Source organism: Amblyomma maculatum, chromosome 2 (genome assembly GCF_055883805.1).
Source record: "Amblyomma maculatum isolate TAMU_Amacu chromosome 2, ASM5588380v1, whole genome shotgun sequence".
Taxonomy (NCBI): Eukaryota; Metazoa; Arthropoda; class Arachnida; order Ixodida; family Ixodidae; genus Amblyomma; species Amblyomma maculatum.
In genome coordinates, this window is record NC_139345.1 from 24076061 (window position 1) to 24100698 (window position 24638).

The 24638-nt window shown below is 42.2% G+C and overlaps 1 protein-coding gene across 4 annotated transcripts in view; it reads right to left on the bottom strand.

Annotated features, from left to right (window-relative positions):
- The window catches only part of LOC146198148 (diacylglycerol kinase delta), a 262183-nt gene that overhangs the window by 17727 nt on the left and 219818 nt on the right, over positions 1-24638 (bottom strand). For all 4 annotated transcript variants that reach the window (XM_084593476.1, XM_084593475.1, XM_084593478.1 and 1 more), the window contains 13 exons: positions 24495-24555; positions 23746-23840; positions 22251-22347; positions 20235-20393; positions 16470-16557; positions 14405-14682; positions 13506-13785; positions 11084-11435; positions 8673-8783; positions 6575-6733; positions 2912-2957; positions 2698-2811; positions 1256-1390 (listed from right to left, as the gene is read on the bottom strand). In XM_084593476.1, coding sequence (XP_084449602.1) covers positions 1256-1390; positions 2698-2811; positions 2912-2957; positions 6575-6733; positions 8673-8783; positions 11084-11435; positions 13506-13785; positions 14405-14682; positions 16470-16557; positions 20235-20393; positions 22251-22347; positions 23746-23840; positions 24495-24555 — 1975 coding nt within the window. The remainder of the gene's footprint in view (positions 1-1255; positions 1391-2697; positions 2812-2911; positions 2958-6574; positions 6734-8672; positions 8784-11083; positions 11436-13505; positions 13786-14404; positions 14683-16469; positions 16558-20234; positions 20394-22250; positions 22348-23745; positions 23841-24494; positions 24556-24638) is intronic.

Sequence of the window (24638 nt, forward strand, 5' to 3'; positions counted from 1 at the left end):
GGCACAAGCAAGCCAAAACTGAAGGGCAAGAAAGTAATTTCCAGTTCTGATTACGAGACCTGGCCAAATCATGCAGTACATGAGAAAAAGATTTATTTTCATTTTATCGCCTTGATACATAGCCGTCACGGCCATGATCTGATTCAGAAGCTTTGTGTTCAGTAGTAAAATGGTGGAATGGTATGTGAGGCTTAAAGTCCCAATGCAGCATATGAGCTATGGAGGGACACCATAGTGAAGGGCTCCGGATTTGATTTAGACCATCTGGGACGCTGTAGCAATGATGTCGCACAGCACATGGGTGACTGTACATTTCACCTCCGCTGGAATGTAGCCACAGCAGCTGGGTTTAGTCTCATGGCAGCTGCTAAACACCAAAGCCACTGAGGTAGCATGTCGAGGTAAGTCAAGCTAAACACAGCTGCACATATGACATGTGTACCTGCAAAGACTATCGACCTCAGCTGAGTGAGGTTAGAATTCTGGGCAAGAGCCAATTCAATCGCATGTGAAGTAATGGAAGCAATTTTTTGCAACCATATCAGCGATTCTTCTGTTGTGCTGTACAACAGTGAGGTAGCCTATCTGGATAAGTGTTATAAGTTATAGTTTTATGTCTTCAGAATGATAAGTTTCGGGCTTGATGTCTACAGATTGTCATATGCGTGACCTTTTGATGCGCACGCTTGAAGTGTGTTCTTGTTCCCTCAAATATGTGCTACGTCTTTGTATGGGCCCAGACGATGACAAGTCCCTTGTCAAAACGTTGTCTCGGCTTGCAAACTGAGGCTTCTCCTTAACCCTTGTTCAACGCTTCTTTCATACTGTGTAACCATCTTCTTTCTCTCGTCCTACCCTACTACTATGTCTGAAGTAACTAGCCCGAATACGCATTCTGTTTAGTAGTGTAACCATTTCAATAAGGCAGCACAAATGCAGGTAACATATTGTTCAGTACCCGTCTGTCCACTGTACAAATTAGGTAGTTACCATACATTTATTACACAGCCTTGCTACACCTGCTAAATTTTTGCCATTTTCTTTCATTTTTTTTATTGTTTGAAGCTAAGTACGTCAGCTGAAACATGTGCATCAAAATATTCAACTGCTAATAGTGACATGTTTGTGTCTATATGATTTTCCTGAGTTTATCTCAAAACACCATGCACAAACTCACTCAACAGCCAATCATTTTGAAATAAGTAATAGTCCCAGCATGATGTTCACGACAGAAGAGCAGAAAGAGTGAACGCACCCGATTCCGGCAGAGGATCTGTGTGCGATTCTTATGCACAATGCAGATATAGCCTGGAGGCTGAACCCAGGCCTCACCATCCACTTGGACGGGCACCCCTTCATCTCCCGTCACCGTGATGCGAACTGAACGGCACTACGTACAACACACAAGAAGAAAGAAGTGATTAAAGGAAAGACTTAACATTTGTTGTGCAAGAATGACAATTCAGATGAGAGCTACACTCCACTACAAGACTCTTAACGAACACACACACACAGAATGATAATTTGGCAAGTGTAGAGTATAGTGTAATGAATACTCAAAGGCCACGGTCAACCCTCTGGTTAAAAATGTTTTCTTTTCCGGTGACTGAGTCTTCGCCTCCAGAATGCAAAGCAGCAAACATTTTTTTGAAAATAGTAATTAGTAGCGCAGTTAAAGCAGCCGCAATCAACCGATTTTGCTATGTTTCTCTCCTCCCATCACTCACAGAGGCTTTTCACTTTCCTGCCCTGCCGTCTAGCCTCCGCCATGCCTTCGCAAGCATTTGGGGGAGGCATGGTGTCTGTAGGAAGGCTCTAGGAGCGACGCAGCACAAAGAACGACTTCGGAGAAGGGACAACGCGTTCAAGACAACAAAACAGGACAAGAGAGAAGTGCCCAGCGAGCAGTTAACACAATTAGAGGCCTCCGCTCGCTCTTCAACTGTCCATCGAGGACTGGCAGCCACAGTAGAGAGCACGAGAACTGGCTTTTGAAGGGGAGCGTGAGAGAGCTTTGGTTTTTATTTTTAATGCTTTCCGGCATGAGCATTGCTGTAGTATTTGGCAGAAACTACCTATCTTTAATACCTAGTTGAAGCTTTGGGCTTGTTTGTTTAAAATGTCATACCCCGGTCAATGGCCCTTTAAGTCTGGGCATGTAGCAGTGTAATGAAGCTCACAGTGAAGTCAACAATACATTTAGGCCAACTATTCACTGTGGTGAAATTAATATCTCAATATAGTTGGCATGGTGTTCCAGAAGAAGGACATCAAGCAAATATCTTTCACCAGCCAAAGAATGCCCAAGGCAACAATGTGGATAATAAGCTTACCAACATGCCTTGACATAACACAAGCAGCAACAACAAAAAGGCATGAAGAAACATGGTTCAGATGAAAGTGGGGATTACCAAATGAATGCAAATATGAAATGAAGGGAGAGAAGCTTCTGCAGGATGATCTGCATCTGTCACACCCGAGTTACTGGCTGCTCCTTTCAAAATTATTTAATGATGATGCTCGGGGTTCATGAAGACACAAGAGCCATTAGAATTTAAAAAAAAAAAAAAGTGGCGAAAACAAATTACAATCGACTGAGTTCTTTAAAGTGCTGTAATGTCTACAAGACGGTGCAAGCCAGATAACAGCACCAACAAAGAAATAGGTTTAATGCACTCTGCAGTGTAGGTTGTTCACCTGTGCAATGCGGTGGTGTTGCAGGTTGATGACCCTAGATGCTGCCATTTGTACGGTACCAAAGACGGCAACCACTTCTAGTATCTTGTCATCTATGGCCGGCGCATAAAAGACCTGTGCAATAGTGGTGAAACAATCATCCAAAATGTTGACCAGAACTTGGGTGCACCCTGCAACATATCTGCTGTCAAAGAACCGTGTAAACAATACTCACATCATCTTCCTTGCTCCCACCCCAGAAGTTGGAGCCTCCTCCATAACTGCGGAAAAACAAAAGGTAAATCAAAGCACAGTTATGCTGACCCACTTCTAGTTTTGCGACTATGAACAATGGTCTCATACCACATTTGTAACAAAAATCAGTCGGTACTGCTTTTGTTACCTTTCCACAAAATTCCACAACTGAAATAGGTTTGAAAGGGCTCCTATCTGCATCCTGGCGTTTCGTTCCTCTTTGCAGATGCGGTTGGTTGCTGTCAATAACTCAAGCTCTTGCTGGCCATTCATGAACAATGGAAAAATGCTTGAACTCAAGCTTCAGCTCTCACAGGGCTGTTCCTCACATGTCCAAAGCAGGAGCTCTCAAACTTTGTTGCCTCAAGGAACCCCAACACCCATCAATATGTGCCAGAGAACACCCCTGCCGTCACAATGATTTTTCCAGTTCTGTTTGTTTTTTTGCCTTTGGCAGAGCTCTTCATTAAAAGCCCACCTCTCACTCATGCTCAAACCTTTAAATCTAAAACAAAGTATGCAGAAGACTAGCCAAAAAACTAACATTTCACCTCAATCATGTGCTCAGCCAACACCAGTGGCACCTGGCTAGACTGATGGCATGAAACTGAGGAAGGAGCCTGGATAAGAAGAGCTAACTAAAATTAGTTTTGATGAACTAAGCGCTATTTTTGGTCCACAAGTGGCAATATAAGAGAAGGGGGGATGGGGAGCAGTTTAGTGGGAGCTCGTGGAACCTAATAAAGCAGCTCACAGAACCCAGTTTGAGAACCTCTGATCTAGAGTGTGGCGCTGAAGCATTGATCATGCTTATCCTAAATGGAGCTTGCCAAACTGGAATTTCACAGCCTTGCCGCTTTATATCAACATGTAAACATGTGTGCCATTAGGAAGGAATAATGACACATACCTTACACACATCAGCAAAAGGTTGCCAGTACTAAATATCTGCAGTGGATTACCCAGTCCTGCCTGGCATAATGCAAAGGACTATGAAGGTGGTAAATCATAGCTTCGGGGCATCCACAAAAAATTAAGCTCCTCTATCTGATGTCATAGACACGCTCCTACTGTTGTTCTTGTACCAGCTCTGATCCCTGGCTGGTTCAATTCCCTAAGCACAAAGCTTATAGGTATTCAACAGGAGAATTCTGCTGCACAACTCAGACCCTTCTTTGGCAAAACTATCAATGTGAAAAAGCGCACTTGTATCTTTCGCTCAATGAAAAATGAGCCTATAAAATGTGTACAGTGCACAACTTCCAAGCTACACACTGTATGTGTCATTTGTATTCATTGCTGGTCCTCACTTTTTTTTGTACATGTATGTTTTTTTGGGTATTTTTTCATAAATGAAGTAAGAGAAATATTAAAGGGACACGGAGGACAGCTTTATAAATATATGTATGCTAGCAAAAATCTGATAATAGGACAGTTTCTGCCTTTGCTGTCTTTTGTCTGGCAGCAAAAGACATTTTTTGTTGAGATATTTCGATTTGAATTTGAAGAGGCCTTTTCTGCTGCCCCAATTCTAACTTGATTTTTGTCTATGACCCCATAAGCAAAAGATGATGCAAACCCTTAGACCAACATGGACTCCGTGATTGTTATGGAGCTGCTACATATAGACGTTTTTAAACTGCAGCAAGAGATGAACTATGTAGTGCGGCAGAAAAAAAAAGAAAAAAAACTTCCAGAGGCGCATTTAAGTCTGCTTAGGTGCGGTAATGCGAAAGCATTGAGAGTTCTGCCCCGCCACCTAGTAGACTCACCCGACACTAGGCTAACGAATCTTTGGCTCGCTTGGTTGATGGCGCAGGTGTATGGCAGCGTATTTACCTAGGTTATATAAAGGAGTGGCACAGATGGAACTTCATGAAGACGACAATGTTCACTGCTCAGCGCGAGAGTGTGTTGCAGTTTCACATGAAGTATGATCGGCTGCGGGAATAGAATAGTAATCTTGTGCGTGGCTCAGGAAAGCTGATCTGTTAGAATGGTGGTTCGACTCCTGGCTGTGAGAATTTTTTTTTTCTCAAGTGTAAGTTTGTACGAACACGCTCTGATGACAGGCTCTGTCCACACCACTCATGAGCAAAGAAATGCTGTCACATTAATGAAACGCGGGCCTATCATGCGCAATTTATTCCGTTTCCCTCATCGCTGCAGTTCTCAGCCGGGCTGTCATTCACTCTATGCTTCCTTGAGTGTTTACTCCTATAGAAGACTTCTCTGTGAATTCTCAGTGGGGCTGCTCTGCGGGACACATGTCAAGCTAAATTATTTATTATCCCAAATGTTGATGCCTCAGGTAATATTGTACGAAGTAAGAATTAATATGCATTCTGAGACAATAACAGAATAGCGAGCCCTGAAATATTAGGATATTATAAGATATCTTTGCAAAGTGCGATGCTTAAAAAACAAAACGCAAGGCATAAACTATACCATCTAGCAGCCAGCAAAAGGATTCAGCATGTCTACAGGGCAATCAGTTAACAAGTACTGCAATTCCAATGCTTAAAAAAAGTATCAAACTGTAATAAAAGCAGTTATGCAACATAAGTAAGAATAATGAAAACAGTTTCAGCATTTGGTGTTGTGTAGTGGTTAATGTAATTTGCTGGGGTTCTGTAAGTGTGTGATTAAAATCTTGTAAGGTGCTGTGCTTCTTGTTTCATTATTTTTAATTTTTTAAATACGCAGCTATGGTATTCTACAGCTCTGAAATTTTTCCAGCCTTCATTTCCTTTCCCAGCAACCAGGACCGGCAAACAATACAGGGCCAGCTTGTATGACACTCCAGCTAGTTTTATGCAGGTGTGTTCTGTAAAATAGACCGGTATACCCGGTCCTGGTCAAATTTCATAGTGAATTTTTTAATAGAGAAGTGTTTGCTGTAGCACAAACATCATCCAACGTGAGCTTGAGCATTTTCCTGCAGCTCTGCACTTTATATAAATAAAGGCATATCAAAAACAAAATTATTTGGGCAAGCAAAGTGCAAGGCCATAATGTGTGTAAATAAAAACATACAGAAACTAACTAGGTGCCTGTGGCACCACTAAGTACAAGTTTTCTTTGGTTTCCAGCTTAAGGTTCTAGTCTTCCCGCCTTCTTCACGTGATAACAGTGCCTTAGCAGTGTCTAAATGAAACCTAGTTTACAATTCAGACGCGTGACCTTATGCGCATTTCTAAGCTTCCAAGATCTATTGCCCATCACGACTCTTTAACTTGTGACAATGGGCGGTGGTGGTGACGTGGCATTTCTAAAGATATGTACAGATCTATGATAAAAAAAATACATACCACACACACATTAACAGCAAGATTCACAGCAAAGGCAATGAGTAATTGAAATGTAACATACTTTCCCTTTAACCATATGCCTTCAACATGAGCAATTTTTTATTCCCTTGGTGATTTCAACTATGCATCTTTTATAAAAATTATTCATTTTATTTGTACTCTGCTGGAAAACAAATGACACAGCGCCTTTTCAAATGAGAGCTGCTTTCCTCATTTTATTTTGCTTCCATACATCCTGAGAGTAACTTTTCAATGGCTCTGTGTGAATTTGATGGGCAGTAATAGGAACCTGAGAATATGAGAATGAGAAAAGAATTTGTATGGTACCATACCTGGGTATGTTGAGGACCACGATGCCCTGCAGCGAAGGCAAGGCAATGCGGTGGCCATCGCACTCCAGTTGCACCCGCTGCTCCAGATTTTTGTAGGTGCGCTGAAGCAGCTCCTTGCCACCGAGCACTCCATACCACATCAAGTTCTTGGTGCGAGACCTACGGCCACATGACGCACACAACCGCTCTAGTCATTCACCTCGGCCTCTGTTACTCATGACAAGAGTCACTAATCTCAGAAGTACACAGGAAAAGATAAAAAGAAGAAAGGAAAATATCAGCAGAATGTCAGCTTAATTCTACTCCATAGAAATGACACCTACATGCACTCACAGATGTGGACACTGCAAGTATGGGGACACCACAACACGTATGCAAGAAATTAACTAAGCAGCCAAAGAGACAAGAACTCTGACTGAGGAACAAAAAAATGCATACAGCAATCTTCCAAGATGCACTGCACTGTCCAAGCCAGCAACACGATGAGTTTCCTTAGAATGCACGATTTGCAAGTGAACGCAGGTATATCTGCAGTTCATGCATGTTTTCGTACCTTTATGACTAAAAACTGCAGAGAAATGCTCCAGTCTGTTTTTACTGTTCGTATTTATGCATAACTAAGAGTTATGCATAAATAATTATGCATAACTCTTGTCATTTTACCTTTCGTTTACAGCTAATGACTCCCAAGAACAGGCCAAGAAAAATATTTATTTCATTGAAACTAAAAACACTAACAGTATGCTACAACAGCATCACTGCCTCATTGCACTATATTATAAGGATTGTTCTGTTTTAAATTCTTTGTAGATATGTCTCGCTTTTCTCAAAGAAAGAGTCCAAGGTCCTATCATGCAAAATGGCATATCACGCAATATGGCATAAAATGCAATAAGGGATGCCAAACAGCAAGTACTTCTAGCATTGCAGTGCATGTCAGGAAACTGTCTTACAGTGCTAAGGCTGGAGGTAATTACTTGAAGGAGCCTTAGCATAGAAAAGTACGAGAAGTGTATAAAAGCAGCAGTGTACATGCACTAATGGAAAAGCATTTACATTGCATTTCATTGTTATGCAAAGCCTGTTATAGTGTTTTCACAAAGATACCTTCCACCATAAATTTATTGCAGTTTAGTCTTGAAAGATAATTTAATAAAAAAGCTCGAAATAATAAGCAGCCCTGCCATGCTGAATGTTCTCATACTGACAGCATCAAGGTGCAGCGGCTACATTCAAAATGTCATCTCTGTCCAGAAATTAATCACCTAAGGAAGGTGCCAAGTCTACCCCATGCCTTTACTCTGTCGGACCTGTGCAGTCATTGTTTAAAGTGCGGGGTAATGACCATGTGCAGGTCTTTTGATAATGATGACACAGGACTCATGACGCTGCGTTCCAAGAGCTGTTTACTTGCCACCTTTATCCCCAGAAAGCAGGGAACCAAAGGTAGGCCATTGTGAGAAGTGCGTCATGTCATTTTCATTTCTGCATCCATGGCAGGCTAGTTTTCTTTCTTTAAGAGCACAGCTGGTGCCACCTAGTGGGTTATGCCAAGGACACTGTCAGCATAGTGTCGGCACTTATGTTGTCTACTGCAGTGCAGTGGTGGGGTTGCGGTGAAACTTGGCTCCCCCTAATGAAAACCCTGTGTATGCCTATGTATACTATCACGTTAAAATTTACAGCCAATCAATATGATTCATGCGGCCATGTGCACATCACCATTAAGAGTCTTCATGCTATTTGCATTTCTTTTATACAGCCACAGCTGATAGACAACCCCTTGAATCTCTGGATTTGCTTTCATCATGGGTTTGTGGCATCGGGAGACTTCTGGAGGTGCCTGGGTTGGTGGAGACTTCTGGAGAGATAATGTTGGCAAGCAGGTGGTGGGTGGATGCACGTAACTGGAAGACGCACCTTCCGGGCTCAGAAAGTCGAGTATACACGTGCCAAGACTAGACAACGGCAATGCTAGTGCTGAACACTTTTTTGAGATAATGGGAGTCGACTCCCATTACCTATCTCAAAAAAGTGTTCAGTGTTCAGCATGGGGATCCCCATGCTAAAGCATTAAAAAAACTAAAAGTAAACAAACCTGCACTTTTCAGGATGTTCCTCTCGCTTGTTGTGAAACTCCAGAGTGATTTTAGCATCCAGGCCAATGCCAAAGTAGTTGTTCATGACACACTTCTCTTCAAAGCCTTCTCTGCAGAGAGGAAGAAGGGACAAATCTGTGAGATGCCAAATAACACTGACACTATAAAAAAAAGTAGATACTAAGACAGCAAACGATATTTTCCTTGCAGTGCACTTCATATTGCATGAGTAAACACACAAGAAATTACAAAAAGTTTGCCTAGAAGAAATTATGGCTTAGCATACACTTATAAAACTTGTAGTTCAGTAGACCTCATAATATTACACAAAGCTTTACTGTGACTCTGCAGGAATATAAAATTTATGTGCGCTTCAAAAATAAGTGGAATAAGCAAGAGTTGCTATGGGTAGAATATCAATTTTAACTACAAAAAAAAGTGTGCAAGCAGAATGAAACAGCAGAGTAGACATACAATTGGAGTCAACATTATTTTGGGGGGTAAAGTTGTGGGGGGTAAAGATGAGTTTCAGGGTTGATGTTAATTAGAAAGCTAGGCCAATAAAGATAGTTTGTTCCAGCAGCGATATTCTTTATGTCCCATTTTTTGCGGCCTTCGGTTAATTAAAAAATCTAGTCCATTAGATTATTTTTCGTGGTACCAATGACTTCAAATTAACGAGGTTTTACTGTATGGAATGGAAAAACAGGAGCAAGGTGCTTTTCAGCTCCAAGAGTATGTGTATCAGCTACAACACATGACGTTAAGAATTTGCCAATATTTAATTCCCCAGTGCGGCAGATACCTTGGTTACCCTACCATTAGGCAGCTTCAGGAGCGAACGTCTTATCTTAGGAATGACACAAGGTCACTAATGAATGTTGCCAGCAGGGCACTGTAACCGTTCTGTCCTCTGTCTCACCTATCATGCTATTCCCGTCGCAAAGCACATTTAGCAACTTGCCTAACTTTTTGTATTATTCCATCCAATTCAATGCAGTTTAGTTTACCCAAAAGGTAACTGAACTGTCTCCTGGGCTGAGAGCTGCTTGAGCAGCTTGAGAGTGACCCAGAAGACCTCAGTTGAAGGTACCTTTGTGTAGTTAATGACAGATAAAATGCTGGTCTATTCGACACATTTAAAAATGTTCTAGCTCTTTCATACAGAAGCCTACGCCTAACTCCTTGTGTGGAGACTGATGGTTTTAGCTGCTTACGCATCACAAAAGCCAATGTAACACAACATTTACAAGAGAGATTTTAAACTCATATTTTCGTGGCCAAGTGTTCCATATAGCAGCCTGCTAGTTGTTAGCAGCTTTGTTACAAAAATAAATATATTCTTTGAAAAGTTTTCCATGATTGTGGAATGCCTCACTGAAATTTTACTTTCTTTTTTTTCGTGAGTGCATGTCTGTTTTTAGAGCGCAGCTCTTTGGCGTCTGTTCCCGGGTTTCGCGTCGGCGTCGGCCTCGTAACCAGCTCCGCCCCCCTTTCATCCCCCCAGGGCTAGCAGCGACCGACTGATACCGCTGACGCCGCTAGAGAGTCACGATAACGTGACTGCATAGAACACCGTTGCCGCCATGCAGAAAGACGCGTTCCTGTGTGGCGGATAGGGTGCTCTTCAGTTGCCGACGCGCCGGTTATTTCACGTAGGCCCCGGCACGTCGACGAATACGTGACCACCTTCCCACGGCTAGACCTGGTTCTTGGCGCTGCGGAAGCGAGGGTATCATATTGTTTGCGTCGGCATCGGCGGCGTTGTCCCTGAAACCAACTCCGCAGCTGGCGTTGACTCACTATCGGCGTCAGCAGCATCAGTCAGTCGCTGCTATCTCTTCCCTCCTCCCTTTATCGCGTTGTCCGCTTGCTGCGCGCGCTTCTGCCCCCATCGTTTGCCGCTGGGTGTACACGCCGCCCCCCTCCCCTCTTCTTCCTGCGAGTCTCCGGTTGTCAAAGCGCCGGCTCGAACTTAATTCCTTTCTTCGCTCCTCCTCCAATGCAACCCCTGTGCGGTGGCAATCAGAGAGCCAGATCGGTGGCGGCGGATTTGCCTCAATTTATCGAAAAGGTGAAACAGCTCATTTGCTGCGCTCAAATTTCGCATTAGGAAGTAACGTAATCGTCGGTAATTTTTGCTTCTGAGCAAGCCTATCACCTTTTGGCTGTTGCATACAAAAAGGCAGATTGACCAGTCTGTCTACAGTATAACTTTTTTATGCACAGCTGGCAGGAATGTATGAAAAGTTTCCTGGGTTTTCTTCTTTCCTCTCAAGCAGAGGACTGTGAAAGTGAGAGCTGAAATGCATCCCCTTCTGACCCCCCCCCCCCCCAAACCAAGCATTTTGGACAGCATGCTTCATCATCAATTTTTCGAAGCAACGATGAGAGGGCTACTGCTACTCACAGGGAGACCTCTTCGACATCCATCAGGGGAGAGGCGGCCGCGCAGAGTGCGTCAGCATTGGCCAGGAGCACCTTGCCCACCAGACTCTCCCGGTTCAGGTTGGGCCACATGGGCAGGGATGCCAGCGGGTTGATGATGGGGAAGGTGCGCTGCTGCGTCAGTCCAGCATGGTGCGAGTGTGCACCCAGTAAGGAAGGAGGGTGCTCTTCTGCCGGGCTTCGTTCGCCAGGCAACAACGAAAGGCCCAGGTGTTTCAGGGTGCTCCCGCTGCTGATGCGTCGTGAGCCCGTGGGTGACTGGGCAGTTGTGGCAGTGCTGCCTGCAGCAGATGCTGGGCCCTTCTTGCTTTCACCTGCACAGTGTGAGCCATGTGCATCTCAAATGCACAACTCCTGAGGTTTGCGCTGTGCATAAAGAGACTAAGCTGAGAAGGAACACCAGTTGGATGCTCCAGTTCCAGTGACACTGGCTAATTCGAGTGAAAAGTCGAACCTACTTGTAAGCAAATGTGGCCATCACATGATTCCATCTGTTATACCCCGAAACTCACAATGAAGTAATTTCAGCATAACCTATTGGACTCCCAAGAGGCTGACTTCCCTACAACATAAATGAATGACAATCTGAATGGCACAGCTTTGGCAGTGTTTTCACATTTTTGAGTCACTGCATATTTCTGCCTCAGCTAGAAAATGACACCAGGGCCCGTATTCCGAGTTTGCGTCATTATCGAAGTGTCGCTATCTCATGTGACCTCGAGTAATCTGACTGGTCAAAACTCCGGAACCGGGTGTTGCCCCTCCAGAACCTAAAGAGGTGGCAATATCATGCTCCGGCGTTTCCACCCATCAGATGACTCGAGGTGCGGGAGATAGCGACACTTTCGATAACAATGCAAACTCGAAATATGGGCCCAGCAGAGCATTCCGTGAGACGAAACAGCCCTTTAACACCTCAAGGCATGCGTGGCTTTAAAATCTGTCACCACGAAAAAGTGCTTATCCACCAAGGAGTTTCGGAGTGCCGCGCTAAGCAATTGAAGGTTGCTTAGCATGCAAAATCTTGATTATGTTGGTGTCTACAACACACTATTAGTCAATTCTCTGCAGAAATGGCATCCTGATGAAAACAACCTCTCCGGGAACAAATGCTTAGATTTTACATGCATGTGCAGCACAAAGACTCTGTGCATAGAAAATGTTCCACACACAAGTATGTTCCAGATCCAATGCACAGTAATGTGCAGTGCACAATGAAAAAAAAAAAAAGTGGCTGCACAGTGCAGCTGCCTGTCTCCTTTTGGCTCATAACCATTAAACTGTGCATATTCAGCAAGGCAGGCTCAAAAACTTGTTCACCTGAGTAATGTTTGATGATAATTTTTAATGACGCAAGAGCAATTTGAACCAAAGAGTGTGATGGCACAGGGCAGGGTCAAATACCCATATTCCAAGGATTTCACCTCAGAGGCACATGAGGCCATGAAAAAGCAAAAGTTCCCTGGAAACTGGTAGAAACACAGCGTCACAGCGTGTAGGCAGTCCTTCTCTGCCTACAGATGAGGTAGATGCTCAAAGCAGTTTGCTACCATTGCAGTGAGTACGTAATGGTTAAGCTGCCTTTGAAGGGGTAATTAGTGGTAGGTGCATAACACACAGGCAATAACTAGGGGAGTTGGATAACACGCTGCAGCACACGATGAAATGCACCACATTTTTATGGTTAGAAAAGGTATCCGATATCAACTCTTACCCCATGGTCAACCACAAAAAGGCCTGCTGCTCTTTGCTTGAGACCTGTACTTTGAGCAAAGAGCAGCAGTACATCTGTCTGTCTATAAGTGCCCTCTCTCCCATGCAATGCAGTCACTTTCTCATGCTGGAATGCCTCAAAGTGAGGGCTTCAAAGCATATATACGTAAAACCAGGCTAAAAGTTTACATAAATAATGGACATTTCTTTTTTCTTCTTTTTTCTTATACACATCATTTTCACATTTCTCCCACTGGAAATAAAAGTTGCCGAGATAAGGATGTACAGATCCCTTGAATTAATTGTGGAGCAATTATTATTTGAATGGTCAAAGTTTCTTCTTTTATAAATTGAAACTTGGTGCCATAGCTCTAATATGCATCAGGATGGCCATATTGTTTGTGTCCATCAGTTTTAATATCAATAAATGGGTCAATTATAAGTGGGCCAAACTGCAATGGTTTGTTACTCAGCTGTCGTTTGTACTTGTTCTGTTTTTGGTGAGAAAGGAAACTGACTAACCGAATTATGGCTTGAAAGACAAAGTGATCAGAGGCAAACAGCCCAACCCTCACATGCAATGAAGTCATAAAATGTGCACGCATACCACTCCATACACATAAAAAAAAAAAAGAAAGAAGAGAAAAAGAGAAAAACAGAAGGAGCTGTACTTTTGTGCTTCCGCAGGGGCCTCCGCGGACTTCCCCAAGAGCGGTCATCGTCTTCCTCAGTAGTGGGCGTCAGTGCCAGGCTAGTCGGGTGCAGAGATGATGGACTTAGTGACGACCGCCGCTGTTCCCGATGTGAACCGCTCTCTTTCCTGTGTGGGGGAGGCTGAGGGGACACGCTGCACGGTGATGGACTGGGAGAGGGTGTGGCCATCAGTGAGCGCGGAGATGGACATGGTGAGCTGTCGGCACTCAGGCCCCCCTCTATGGTGGCCAGAGTCACCTGTAAAGCATAAGAACTGGATCAAAGCAATTGCCTACAGACCCATGGCATCCTTAAGACTAATATCACTGACTGGTGCCATTATAAAGCAATGTGAATGGCATGCAGAAGCAAGCAAAACAACAAACTGGCTGCCGTAATTTTTAAATTTTATACTGACAATACGCCCCTGTAGAGGGGAAGTGGAAAAGTAGAGCCCAAAAAACAAAAGCTATGGATGATGTTTACATGAACCATAATGCATTGGAGTTTCTTAAAATGTTACATGCTTGCAAGGTCAGACAGATATGATATCTTGCAATGTAGACTGGTTGCAGCACTCAGGTGTTTAAGCTCAATTTAGTACTGCTGTGCATAACAATGTAGCATTGAACCAAGAACTGTAAGTTCCATTTGCCACTATGCCGTCAAAGTTTCGTTACAGAAGAAAGTAAAATCCTATGACTGCTGAGACCAGAGCGCAAGTTAAACCTAAGATGGCCCAAACGCATCCGAAGCAGTCCACTGTCATGTCTTGCAGCCAGTGCGCACTTTTAAAATGTGGACTTTTTCAAACAAATCTTCGGAAGCAAACACAGACATTCGAGACTTTCTCTCGGTTGCATGCCCACAGTTGTACCTGCAGTGTGTCCTTGAGTGGTGCACCAACGCTCTGTCCCATTGCAATCCCCCAGGGATCCCAGCATTCGGATGACTCGTGGAAGCTTGTTGTGAGTACAGGCAGCTCTGTCTCCACGCCCACTGCCTGGCCATTGTCCTCAGCTACTGGAACGCCTTCCCATGGTGTCTGGTGGCTGCTTTCTTCTTCTTGACAAAGTCCTTCTATACTCCGGTTTTCGTCCTCCGCAACAACATCCTCCTCTCGCACTTTGGTCTGGGCATTCTGTTCATCCACAGCTTTAAAAGTGCACAAAAGAAAAGAAGCATGCTACACATAAGCACAAGCAAGTCAGTTCCACGCCCCTAGTACTTTTGCAGTAGTGCGTCATCGCATTTCTGGCCTCTTACTGCTTGCCAGTGTTCAAGCCATATGCACCCAGTATCTTATAAACGCTCTCCGATTGCATTTTATGCTCTCACCAGCCCCACTGAAGGTTGGCAACAGGAACTTATACCAGTGATTAGGTCCGTCATCAAAAATCATTACTTTAGATACATATCTGTAGCAATTTTGAAATTGGTAATGCGTCTAGAAGTGCACAGCATTCTCTTAAGGCACAATTATAGAGTTGAACGTTGAGCTAGTTGGTCACACATCTCTTGGAAAAAGGCAGCAGAGCAGGTAACAACACAAAACATAAGAAGCACACACAAACACTAGAACAACGCTGCACTGACAACTATATTGACAAGAACCCACACATATTCTCCCTTTACTTCACGCCTGCAGCCAACTTCTTCCTTGTCTTTAACATCCTGCCGGTTTGCGCAGAAATTCTAATTCCTTCTTGAACAAAACCACTGAGGACCCGGTTCAGCAGAAGATCGCCACAGACTGGGCTGCCGACGTCATGAACCATAGGAACATGAACTTTTGAGTGTAGTGGGGCTGTGCGGGGGCCCAGGGGCATGCATGGTGGTGGTAATAACTTTATTAAAACAGAGGAGTTTGGGGAATGCATGCCCCAAACTCCTCTGTTTTAATAAAGTTATTACCACCACCACCTGAAGGCATACGACACATTGGTCTCCCGAGTCACAGATTGCCTATGCTTCATAAATTTCCCTTGCTAACTTATCCTTCATCTTTTTCATAACCTTGACATTATGAAAGTCAGCTGGACATTTGTGGTCTCTACAACCAACACAGTCTTTGCAGTGCACCGCAAGGTTAGTGCCAGAATTGTCCGATATTGCCATGGCGTGCTCTCTAATCCTGTCATTGAGACATCTTCTTGTCTGTCCAATATATTTCTTTCCATAATGCGAGGGACGCTCTTAAGGCACGCTTTTAAAGGAAAATGTTTTGGCTGTCACGTTCACTGTAACCACTTATCAAAAAGAAAGACAGTTATGGTTGGTTTCTGCTACTTGATGGCAAACAAGGTCTGATGTGAAGCATCAAAGTTGCAGCACCGCTGTATAAATACAGTGCAAGTTTTTGACAAGCACAAATTTCCAAGTCCTGCTTGATGAATATGACAGTGACTTGACAGTGATATGAAATCACTGCCCAAGACAGACAGACATGGCCAGAGGTCAATGTCCAAACATGCCTGTGCCCCATGACAAGAGAGCAGAGAGTAGAGTATACAGTTCCCTTTCAATGTAGTCAAGGCAGCAAGGTTCCATTTGGTGGCAGCTGACACATTTGGACTCTTTGCAAACTAGAAGCTCTCTATATATTTTGACTTCCAAGGAGCAACACGCACACTCCCGCTCAATATGAACTGCAATGCTACCATAATGGCTGTAGCGGGATTGCTGCCTCACTGGAATTCAACATGCATTGACGGGCACCGTGGGAAGCCCTAGCCTTTCAGATGGCTGCTAGATGCAAAACTTTTCACTGCAGTTTGGCTACCGCTGCTTCTAGAAGAAATTTTATATCTTATTTTGTGCAAAAACATCTACAGAAGAGATAATATTCAATTGGTTCTCCGAGGCATGTCTTCCAATGAAAAAGAAAGCTTCCCAGTTGAAGTGTCACAGAAAGACATAAAGCTTAGATTACACATACTGACCTCTTTCAGTGTGCTCGATTATTTGCCGAACTGCTTTCTTAAGGCTGTTAGCCCTCAACATAAGGGCTTCCCGTTGTATAAATGCTGTCTGCAAAGAGAGAAGACAAACAATCAACAAAATTTCATTCATCAATATGCAGGAAATATCCAGCGTTATGTATTAAAAGGGCCTGTACGTCACGGCACTGAAGCCACAGTAGACCATTTACACTCCTATATCTGAGTGAATTAAGCAAATATACAACAAATACTTAGATATGCAAAAAATTATGGGGAACACTTAAGCTCCGCCTTGAAGAGTGTGATGCAATAGAATAGGCTACCAGCCCACGCATAATGCCCCGCTTTAACCAAGCCCTACGAATGTGCCTGCGTCGCCTAGGGACAACATGAATGCAACGGTCCTGGCAGGCTGATTCTGATATCACCCTCTCACATAAAAGGAGAGCTCCGAGTTGGCAGCTCCTGCCATACGTAAATTCAAGCAACTCTATGTTCATTTAGTGCTTGGCCATGTCAGCTGCCAGCTACCACCTGCCAGTGCTATGCTCGTGATTTTTTGCTCACAACACCAAGGCCAGCGCCGATGTCGGAAATATTGGCGAACGCGGCCTTTAACACTATTGCATTAAAATTTACAGTTTCGCTACAATGCCAGCTTGTCTAGGTTCCACGCAGGCATTCCTTTGTGCTCCCATCATATCAGTTCTGCTTATGCAAAATTTGTGTAAAAATAGGCTATTCCTATAGGCAGTTGCAGCGTAAGTTAGTGGTAGTGAAGACATCAAAACATGTCATTCTGTTGCTAAAGATGCTGGTTTCTCATAAAATGTTAAAACAACTTAAAAAAAATTTTAAGGTTTTAACTGCAGCATAAGCATAAGGTGCCTTGGATGAACAAAAGTATGTATGTGTGTATGTGTGTGCGTATGTATGTATGTATGTATGTATGTATGCATGTATGTATGTATGTATGTATGTATGTATGCATGCATGCATGCATGTGTGTGTGTGTGTGTGTGCGCGTGTACGCATGTATGCATGCATGCATGCATGTATACACAGTATGTATAACTATATATATATATATATATATAATACATAATATATATTATAAAGCGAAGTGTACGCTTCATTTAAAGAAACATTTTATTGGACTCGACGTTTCGACCAGAAGCTGGCCTTCATCAGGAGTGAAGGCCAGCTTCTGGTCGAAACATCGAGTCCAATAAAATATTTCTTTAAATAAAGCGTATACTTCGCTCTATAATTTTTTAAGTGGCCAAGTATGTTAAATGTTCTCGCATCCTATATAATATATATATATATATATATAGTATATATATATATATATATATATATATATATATATATATATATAGTATATATATATATATATATATATATATATATATATATATATATATAGTATATATATAGTCTTGAGAAAGGCAGGGCTCCTGCCGAAACGTCGACTCCAAATAAGCTTGGAAACAGTATGAAGCAATTTTTCACTTGTGTATAACCTCTTATGCTATATATATATATATATATATATATACTTACATATATATTTTATTTACTTATGCTATATATATATATATGCAGTGGTGGAACTGGGAACTGGCTTCTTGTAGCAGCTTTTGTAACAGAAGAAATTGCAGTTTGTAGCAGAAATTTCATGTTTTGTAGCAAGAAAAATGGCATTTTTTAGCAAATATTTCAGCTTTTGTAGCAGAAAAAAAAATAATGTTTTGTCTCGAGACGTTTCAATAAAGAAGGCTTGTTTTATTTTTGGAACTCAATTGCTCAGATGCTTATAACGACCATATCCTTGCAAAATCAAGCTTCAAGCTCAATGCAGTCTAAAGTACTGTTCTTTCCTTAAAAATTTTAGCCCCAAATTAAGCAAGCATGAGGTTTTGCTAAATACAAAGTCGTTTTTATTCAGGGGGAAGGCATAATGGAGATATGCAACTACACTATAAACACCGTAGCCTTGGAAAGAAGGTAGCTGGCTGTCTTAATATAAAAACTCTCTGTAGAAATTCAGAACCGCCGCTTCTTAAAACTGCAACCTTAAGGCACTATTTCTTCCCTTGCCTTGAAGACTCCAGCTTGGACAGTGCCGCTGCGAGCCTTTCCTGTTCATTCTTCAGAAGGGCTTGTCCACTCTCAACATTTGCAAATTTTTTAGACTTGACGCCTTTTGAGAAAAGCAGCTCAGAATTGGTGCTCATATTCCTGACCAGCCTGATCTCTTCCTGTACCATTTCTTGATACTGACCTATTTTCTGGGTGTCCTTATTCTCTACATCAGGATAACATTGAGGCACCCTTTTCTTTCAAGACCCGTGCTGATTTGAGGGAAAGGGGGAAGAATATTTTTGCAGGTCCTAGGTGGAGATTTCTTTTTTCCTCGAGAGAGGCGCGCGCTGCTAGTTAATCAAAGCGATGCAGGGACTCGGAGTCGTGAGTCTGCTTCTTCTCAGCGCACTGCAGAAATTGTGTGTATGCTTTCCTCATTGTAATGAAAACGCCCAAGTGTACTTACTGACCGTATGCGGGCTGCAAATATATTGAGTATCTGCATATGAGTTAAGCTGTGAAATTATATAAGATGTGCCACATAAAGGGTTGAACTTAAGGTACAAAAGCGGCCAACAGAGTCCAGTGCGCGCGCACAGGAGCAGTCAAATCCATTAGCGCTCCCTCCGCTGCTACTCAGGCCTCGCAGCCTATACCTCACTGGTACGAAAAAAAAAATAGGAAGCAAGCATGCATGCTGTTTCAGCTCTGCTTTGCTGGGGGCTGTTCCAAACCGTCATTCATTTGAAACCGCGCCATTTGCATTGGGCAACCTGCTCGTCCTTTCTTTGCACACACACACGCACACACGCACACACGCACACAAATTAAGCGAGCGCCCAGGGCAGCTCGAAGCCGTCACGCGTTTGAGCGTGCTTTGAACTTTCGACGGCCAGCCTGCCTGCCAGCCTCTCCTTTCACCCTTCCCACACATTAGACCTGAGAGATATCTTACAACACCCTTTCACCCCCTCCCAGTAGATTAAAAAAAAAAAAAAAACACTGGCAGGAGACGCAGAAGTGATGTGACAAACGTCAATTTTGTGTCAAGTGATTGTTCGCCCAGGACCTACAAAAATATTATTCCGCCTTGCACAGTGTTGCCAGCAGATGTCGGTTTTGGTTTCAAGACAGTTCGGTTTCGCTGTCGGCAGTGTTATTCAGCGACTTTCGGCGCAGGCGTGGCGCAGAGGTAGGCAAAAAAAGCTATTTTGTAGCATCATGTAGCAGGATTTCTGATTTGGTGCAGTTTGGTACAATTGGCGCAGCAGTTCCACCACTGATATATATCTAGCTATAACGGCGTCTCTAGTGTCTGCTTGTGTCACATCTACCCCACTTACTGTGCTGTTTCAACATGAACAGATACCATCTTTCCCAGTTATCATCATGCAGGTTATTTTTAGTACTGTGGGTTCATCTACTTTTTCATTCAGCACCTGTGTAGTCTGGGTTAATTTTGTTTTGTCTGCCCTTCTTGCTGAGCATTTTCAAAACTAATGCCAAAAAATGTACCACAACAACAGAACGAATTCTGGCTCAATTGATGCGAGCACACGCACTGTGCGAGTCCTTCCTAACCATTGCTCTCTTCTGACGCTATGAACATAGTAACACTTGAACGCACTACAAATCCAGGAAGCTTAGCACAATGCTCACTGAGAGTTTGATGCAAACCTTTGTTGGCTTTGGGGCTGTGGTCGTTCGGCCCTCGTCCTTGTCAGCCTCAGCATCCTTCGTGGCTGCCTGTGACTCAGGCTCAGACTGCTCGATAGCCAGCGACTCTGCTTTGAGCGTCTTAAGCAGGGAGTCCAGTTTCTCATTGAGAACCTTGCACTGCATTTGCCAAGAGTCAATCACAGCAGACGTTCACATAGCTGGCTATAGGAGCAAGCAGTGAAAATGCCATTCCACAGCCTATGCACATTCTTGAAGCGGACTGCAATAAACTGAGCCAAATTGCATCGAGTTTATGAACGTAACAAAACAAAAAAAGTGTGTCAAATGCTAGTGAGTTAATGAACACAATACAAATGAAAGCAGGAAGCACAATTAGTTTTTCATGCATGCATTGCAAGGAGATCTGCATAACATGCACCTTTACATCGCAGGTTTGGTATAAGCATGCACTTTTGGACTATGTTCCTGACCATGTACTCCATTCACTTGGAGTCATATACGCAAAGGATCACTTGAATAATAATAATAATAATAATAATAATAATAATAATAATAATAATAATAATAATAATAATAATAATAATAATAATAATAAAAAGCACCTAAGCACAACAGCAAGAAGATAAACCTATCAAATTCACCTGAAGGTAAAAAAGCATGATCGCCTTAGAGGTTCTTAGTGAAAAGAATAGTTCAATAACAGCAGGCACTTTAGTAAGACTGCTACTGCCGCAGCTAAAAAGTATTATGCCGGCTTCAAGCTAACCTGATACTGACAATAATGCAATTTACATTTTCAAAAGTGTTAAAGTATCAGGAACTTGCCTGCTTAAGGGGCATCACACCACACATCAGCATTATGCAGTCAAAATTCACAGAAAGTATTTGCACTTTGCTTTGATACACAGAAATAGAAAAATAAACTACGTGTTCCGTGATTAATAATAATAATAATAATAATAATAATAATAATAATAATAATAATAATAATAATAATAATAATAATAATAATAATAATAATAATAATAATAATAATAATAATAATCAATCTTTATTTAATGTGCGCAGGAACAACCATGTGGTCTTCGTGCTGCAGAACAAACAAAAATGCACGCACAAGTTTTACACACACATATAGAACACAAAAGAAGAAACAAATAACACATGAAATGAAACTGAGACAAAAAGAATCATGGAGAGAAAGAAATCAATGAGTAGCCTGTCTTGAATACATGGTGAGAAAATTTTAGAGCACCTCACAAAAAAATAAATATAAACGATTAATAGAGAAAGAAACAAATAACTGTCATTGCCTAATATAGAAATATACATAAAATAAACAACCACTCGAGGCGCAACAAGTGTGTGGTATCTAAAACACAGGCCAGAAATACAGGGAAATATAATAAAGAAATAGAACTGAATGCAGGAAAGTTTAAAGTTAAAATATAAATAAGAAACAGATAAAAAGCAGTTCAAGATACAAACAGCATTGAACAGGAGAAAAAGCAAAAAGTGAAGTAAATGCAATATTTAGGCTATAAAGTGGAAGTTATATGTGATAAATAATAATAATAATAAGAAGAAGAAGAAGAAGAAGGAGGAGGAAGAGAAGGAGGAGGAGCAGAAGAAGAAGAAGGAGAAGGAGGAGCAGAAGAAGAAGAAGGAGGAGGAGCAGAAGAAGAAGAAAAAGAAGATAAAAAGAACATAGCTCGTGCAGCAGCAATGAAAATCTGAAAGAAACTGCAAGTAGCAAGACATTGAATTAGGCATAATGACTGAAAGGCATGCTGGAAAAAAGTGGCTGCAAACGTAAGAGACACATAGAAAAAAGAAGACGCAGGCTCGGTGCCCTTCGTGTCCTGTTACATTTTCCATGAGTCTGTTACATTTATGCCCACATTTTCTCTGTATGAACACCCTCCATTTAGCCCAATTTTCTAAATGCCGATGTATACCTTTCCAGGCACCCATTTCTATGACTGGCAGCTATGGACATACAGGTTCACCAACCTTGTGGGATATAGAGTCCTTGTCAACTTCAGTGGAACCACAAGGGTCAGCTGCACCCACTTTAGCAATGAAATCCTTGACAGTTTCACAGAGAACCCTGCAACAAGATTGTAAGTTTCAGGTGAGTGATGTGAATGTACTGGCATTGAAAAACCACTTCAGAAAGTGAGTAAAATTAGACACAGTGACTTGTTTCGTAGGGCCTGGTGATAGGACTTAGGAGTCCCAAAAACACACTGTACAAGCATGATGTTACATGCTAAGGCAATTATGACATTGCTGTGGATTTGGCTTAAGAAAGCTTAGCAAGGTCAAAATTCCTCATTAATTAAAAGCTATGACAAATGCCGTAGTGGAGGGCTCCGAAAATTTGGAAAAACCTGGGGCTCTTTAGCGTGCCCTGACATCGCACAGTAAACAAGTGTCTTGCTTCTCGCCTCCATTGGAAAGCGGACACTATGGTGGGGTGTACGCACTTGGAGATGTTATAATTCAGAATAGTTAAAAATATCTGCACACTTTTAGAGCATCTGATGCCTTTGCATCAGACATTGAACGGCAAATGTTTAGATGTTCGGACAGGTTTTCTATAACTAAGCACATGTTGTGAAAACAAAACCTTAGATCGGAACATGCATGAACGTGGCACTTAGTGACTTTGGTGCCCTGCACTCCCATGTAAAGGATACACAAGGAGCCAATTACATCAGAGCATTGGTTTTTCAACTGAAGCTCTTGATCGTCACACTTCCACAGAAATGTAGCATGTTGGCATGTGATGGAATGAAGATGTATCAAATCAGGTGCAATAGATATGAAGTGCCCCAGCTAAAGGTAACCAAGCACTGAACCAGCACATAGTGTCTGAGCACAATGAAACCAACCGAGGGCTGATGAGAGTTGCATGACATAGACTGCAGAACTTTTTTTTTTTTTTTTTTGCAGAATACAAATGCTTCCAAGTGACAGCGATGCTGCTTCAGTATCCTGAGACACACTTCACAGAACAAAATCTACTTTTATTTGGAAAGCTGTTTCTGACAGGAGTAGGCATGTGGACTGACTGAAAGACATGCCCCAGCAGCTATTCTCAAGTAGTAGCTTCCTCTTAAGGACAGCAAATAAAGCTTTATAAATTGTATCCTGGTGCAAACATTCTAGTCAGCTGTTTTTCAGCATGATCTCACGCTTCTGAATTGACACAATATTTCTGAAGCCAACAGTTAAAAAGATGGCTAAATAGTCTTTTCCAATTGATAAACATTAGATAATAAAAGAAATGCTGCAGACTAAGCTATGCACTCTTAACAGCTTGTGGTTAGATTAACTGGGGCCGGGACACTCCGTGTAGTTTAAAAGCAAGGTTATCTTTAGCTTGGATGCCTGATATAAGAATGTGCTGAGATTTTATGAAGCCCTCTGACGCATAACAACTAGGAAGACCTAACAGGAAACGTATTAGTAGCAAGTTTTCAAAGTGAATAGTTCAGCTCACTTTGCTGATGAGATCACTACCGAATGCTGATCAGAGTGGAGTATCTGTGAAAGGTGAGCAACCACAGAGTCTTCATAGACAGCGATTTGGTCAAACTGAAATGAAAGAGACACAGATCAAAAGCATCAGTGACTCACGTTATTTCAAGAACATAATTACTCGAAATGGGAGTGAAAATTTTAGCTAGTTTAAAAGAAAAAAATATTGTGGCTGAAATTTTTTGCACCAAAAGTAACCCTCTACATCGTGCTGAGACATATGTTGGCTCGGGCCTGATTTTCTTTGCCAATTTACAATACAAATTTTATAAAAATTGCAAGATCTGTGTCATTATTGTCACCATAGGAAACAATATACAAGAATATGCTAATATAGTATTCTTACACTTTTTTATGACAGTAGATTCTCCCCTTAAGAACAAAATATATAGGCTTTAGAGACTCTGAATTACAAGTTTACTCCATTCTCCTTTAAAGCACCTATCTACAACGTACCTGCTTAGAGTCAAAGAGCCTGGTGATGAAATTGTTCAAGCAAGTAGACAAGCACAGCATGGTGCATTGCACCATATGTGCAATGTAGTTGCAGACTGAGAACATGCACTACCACAACCAGCTACAAGCACGCAAAAGAAGGGAAGGACAAGTGGTAGAAAAATTTTAGCAGTAATAAATGACATGGGGTTACATGGGGGGAAACTTCAGCAGAGTAACAAACGCTCACGAAGAGACAAGAAACACAAAACCTACTGGAGTGGATGTCTTCCTGGAAGGCAGTGGCATGGTCCCTTCATATGTCATTATACTCCACCTGAACAAAAATCAAACAAGAAGACATGCATACATCCTTAATCAATATTTAAACCAATCAATATGCCAACTCTGCCTTGAATG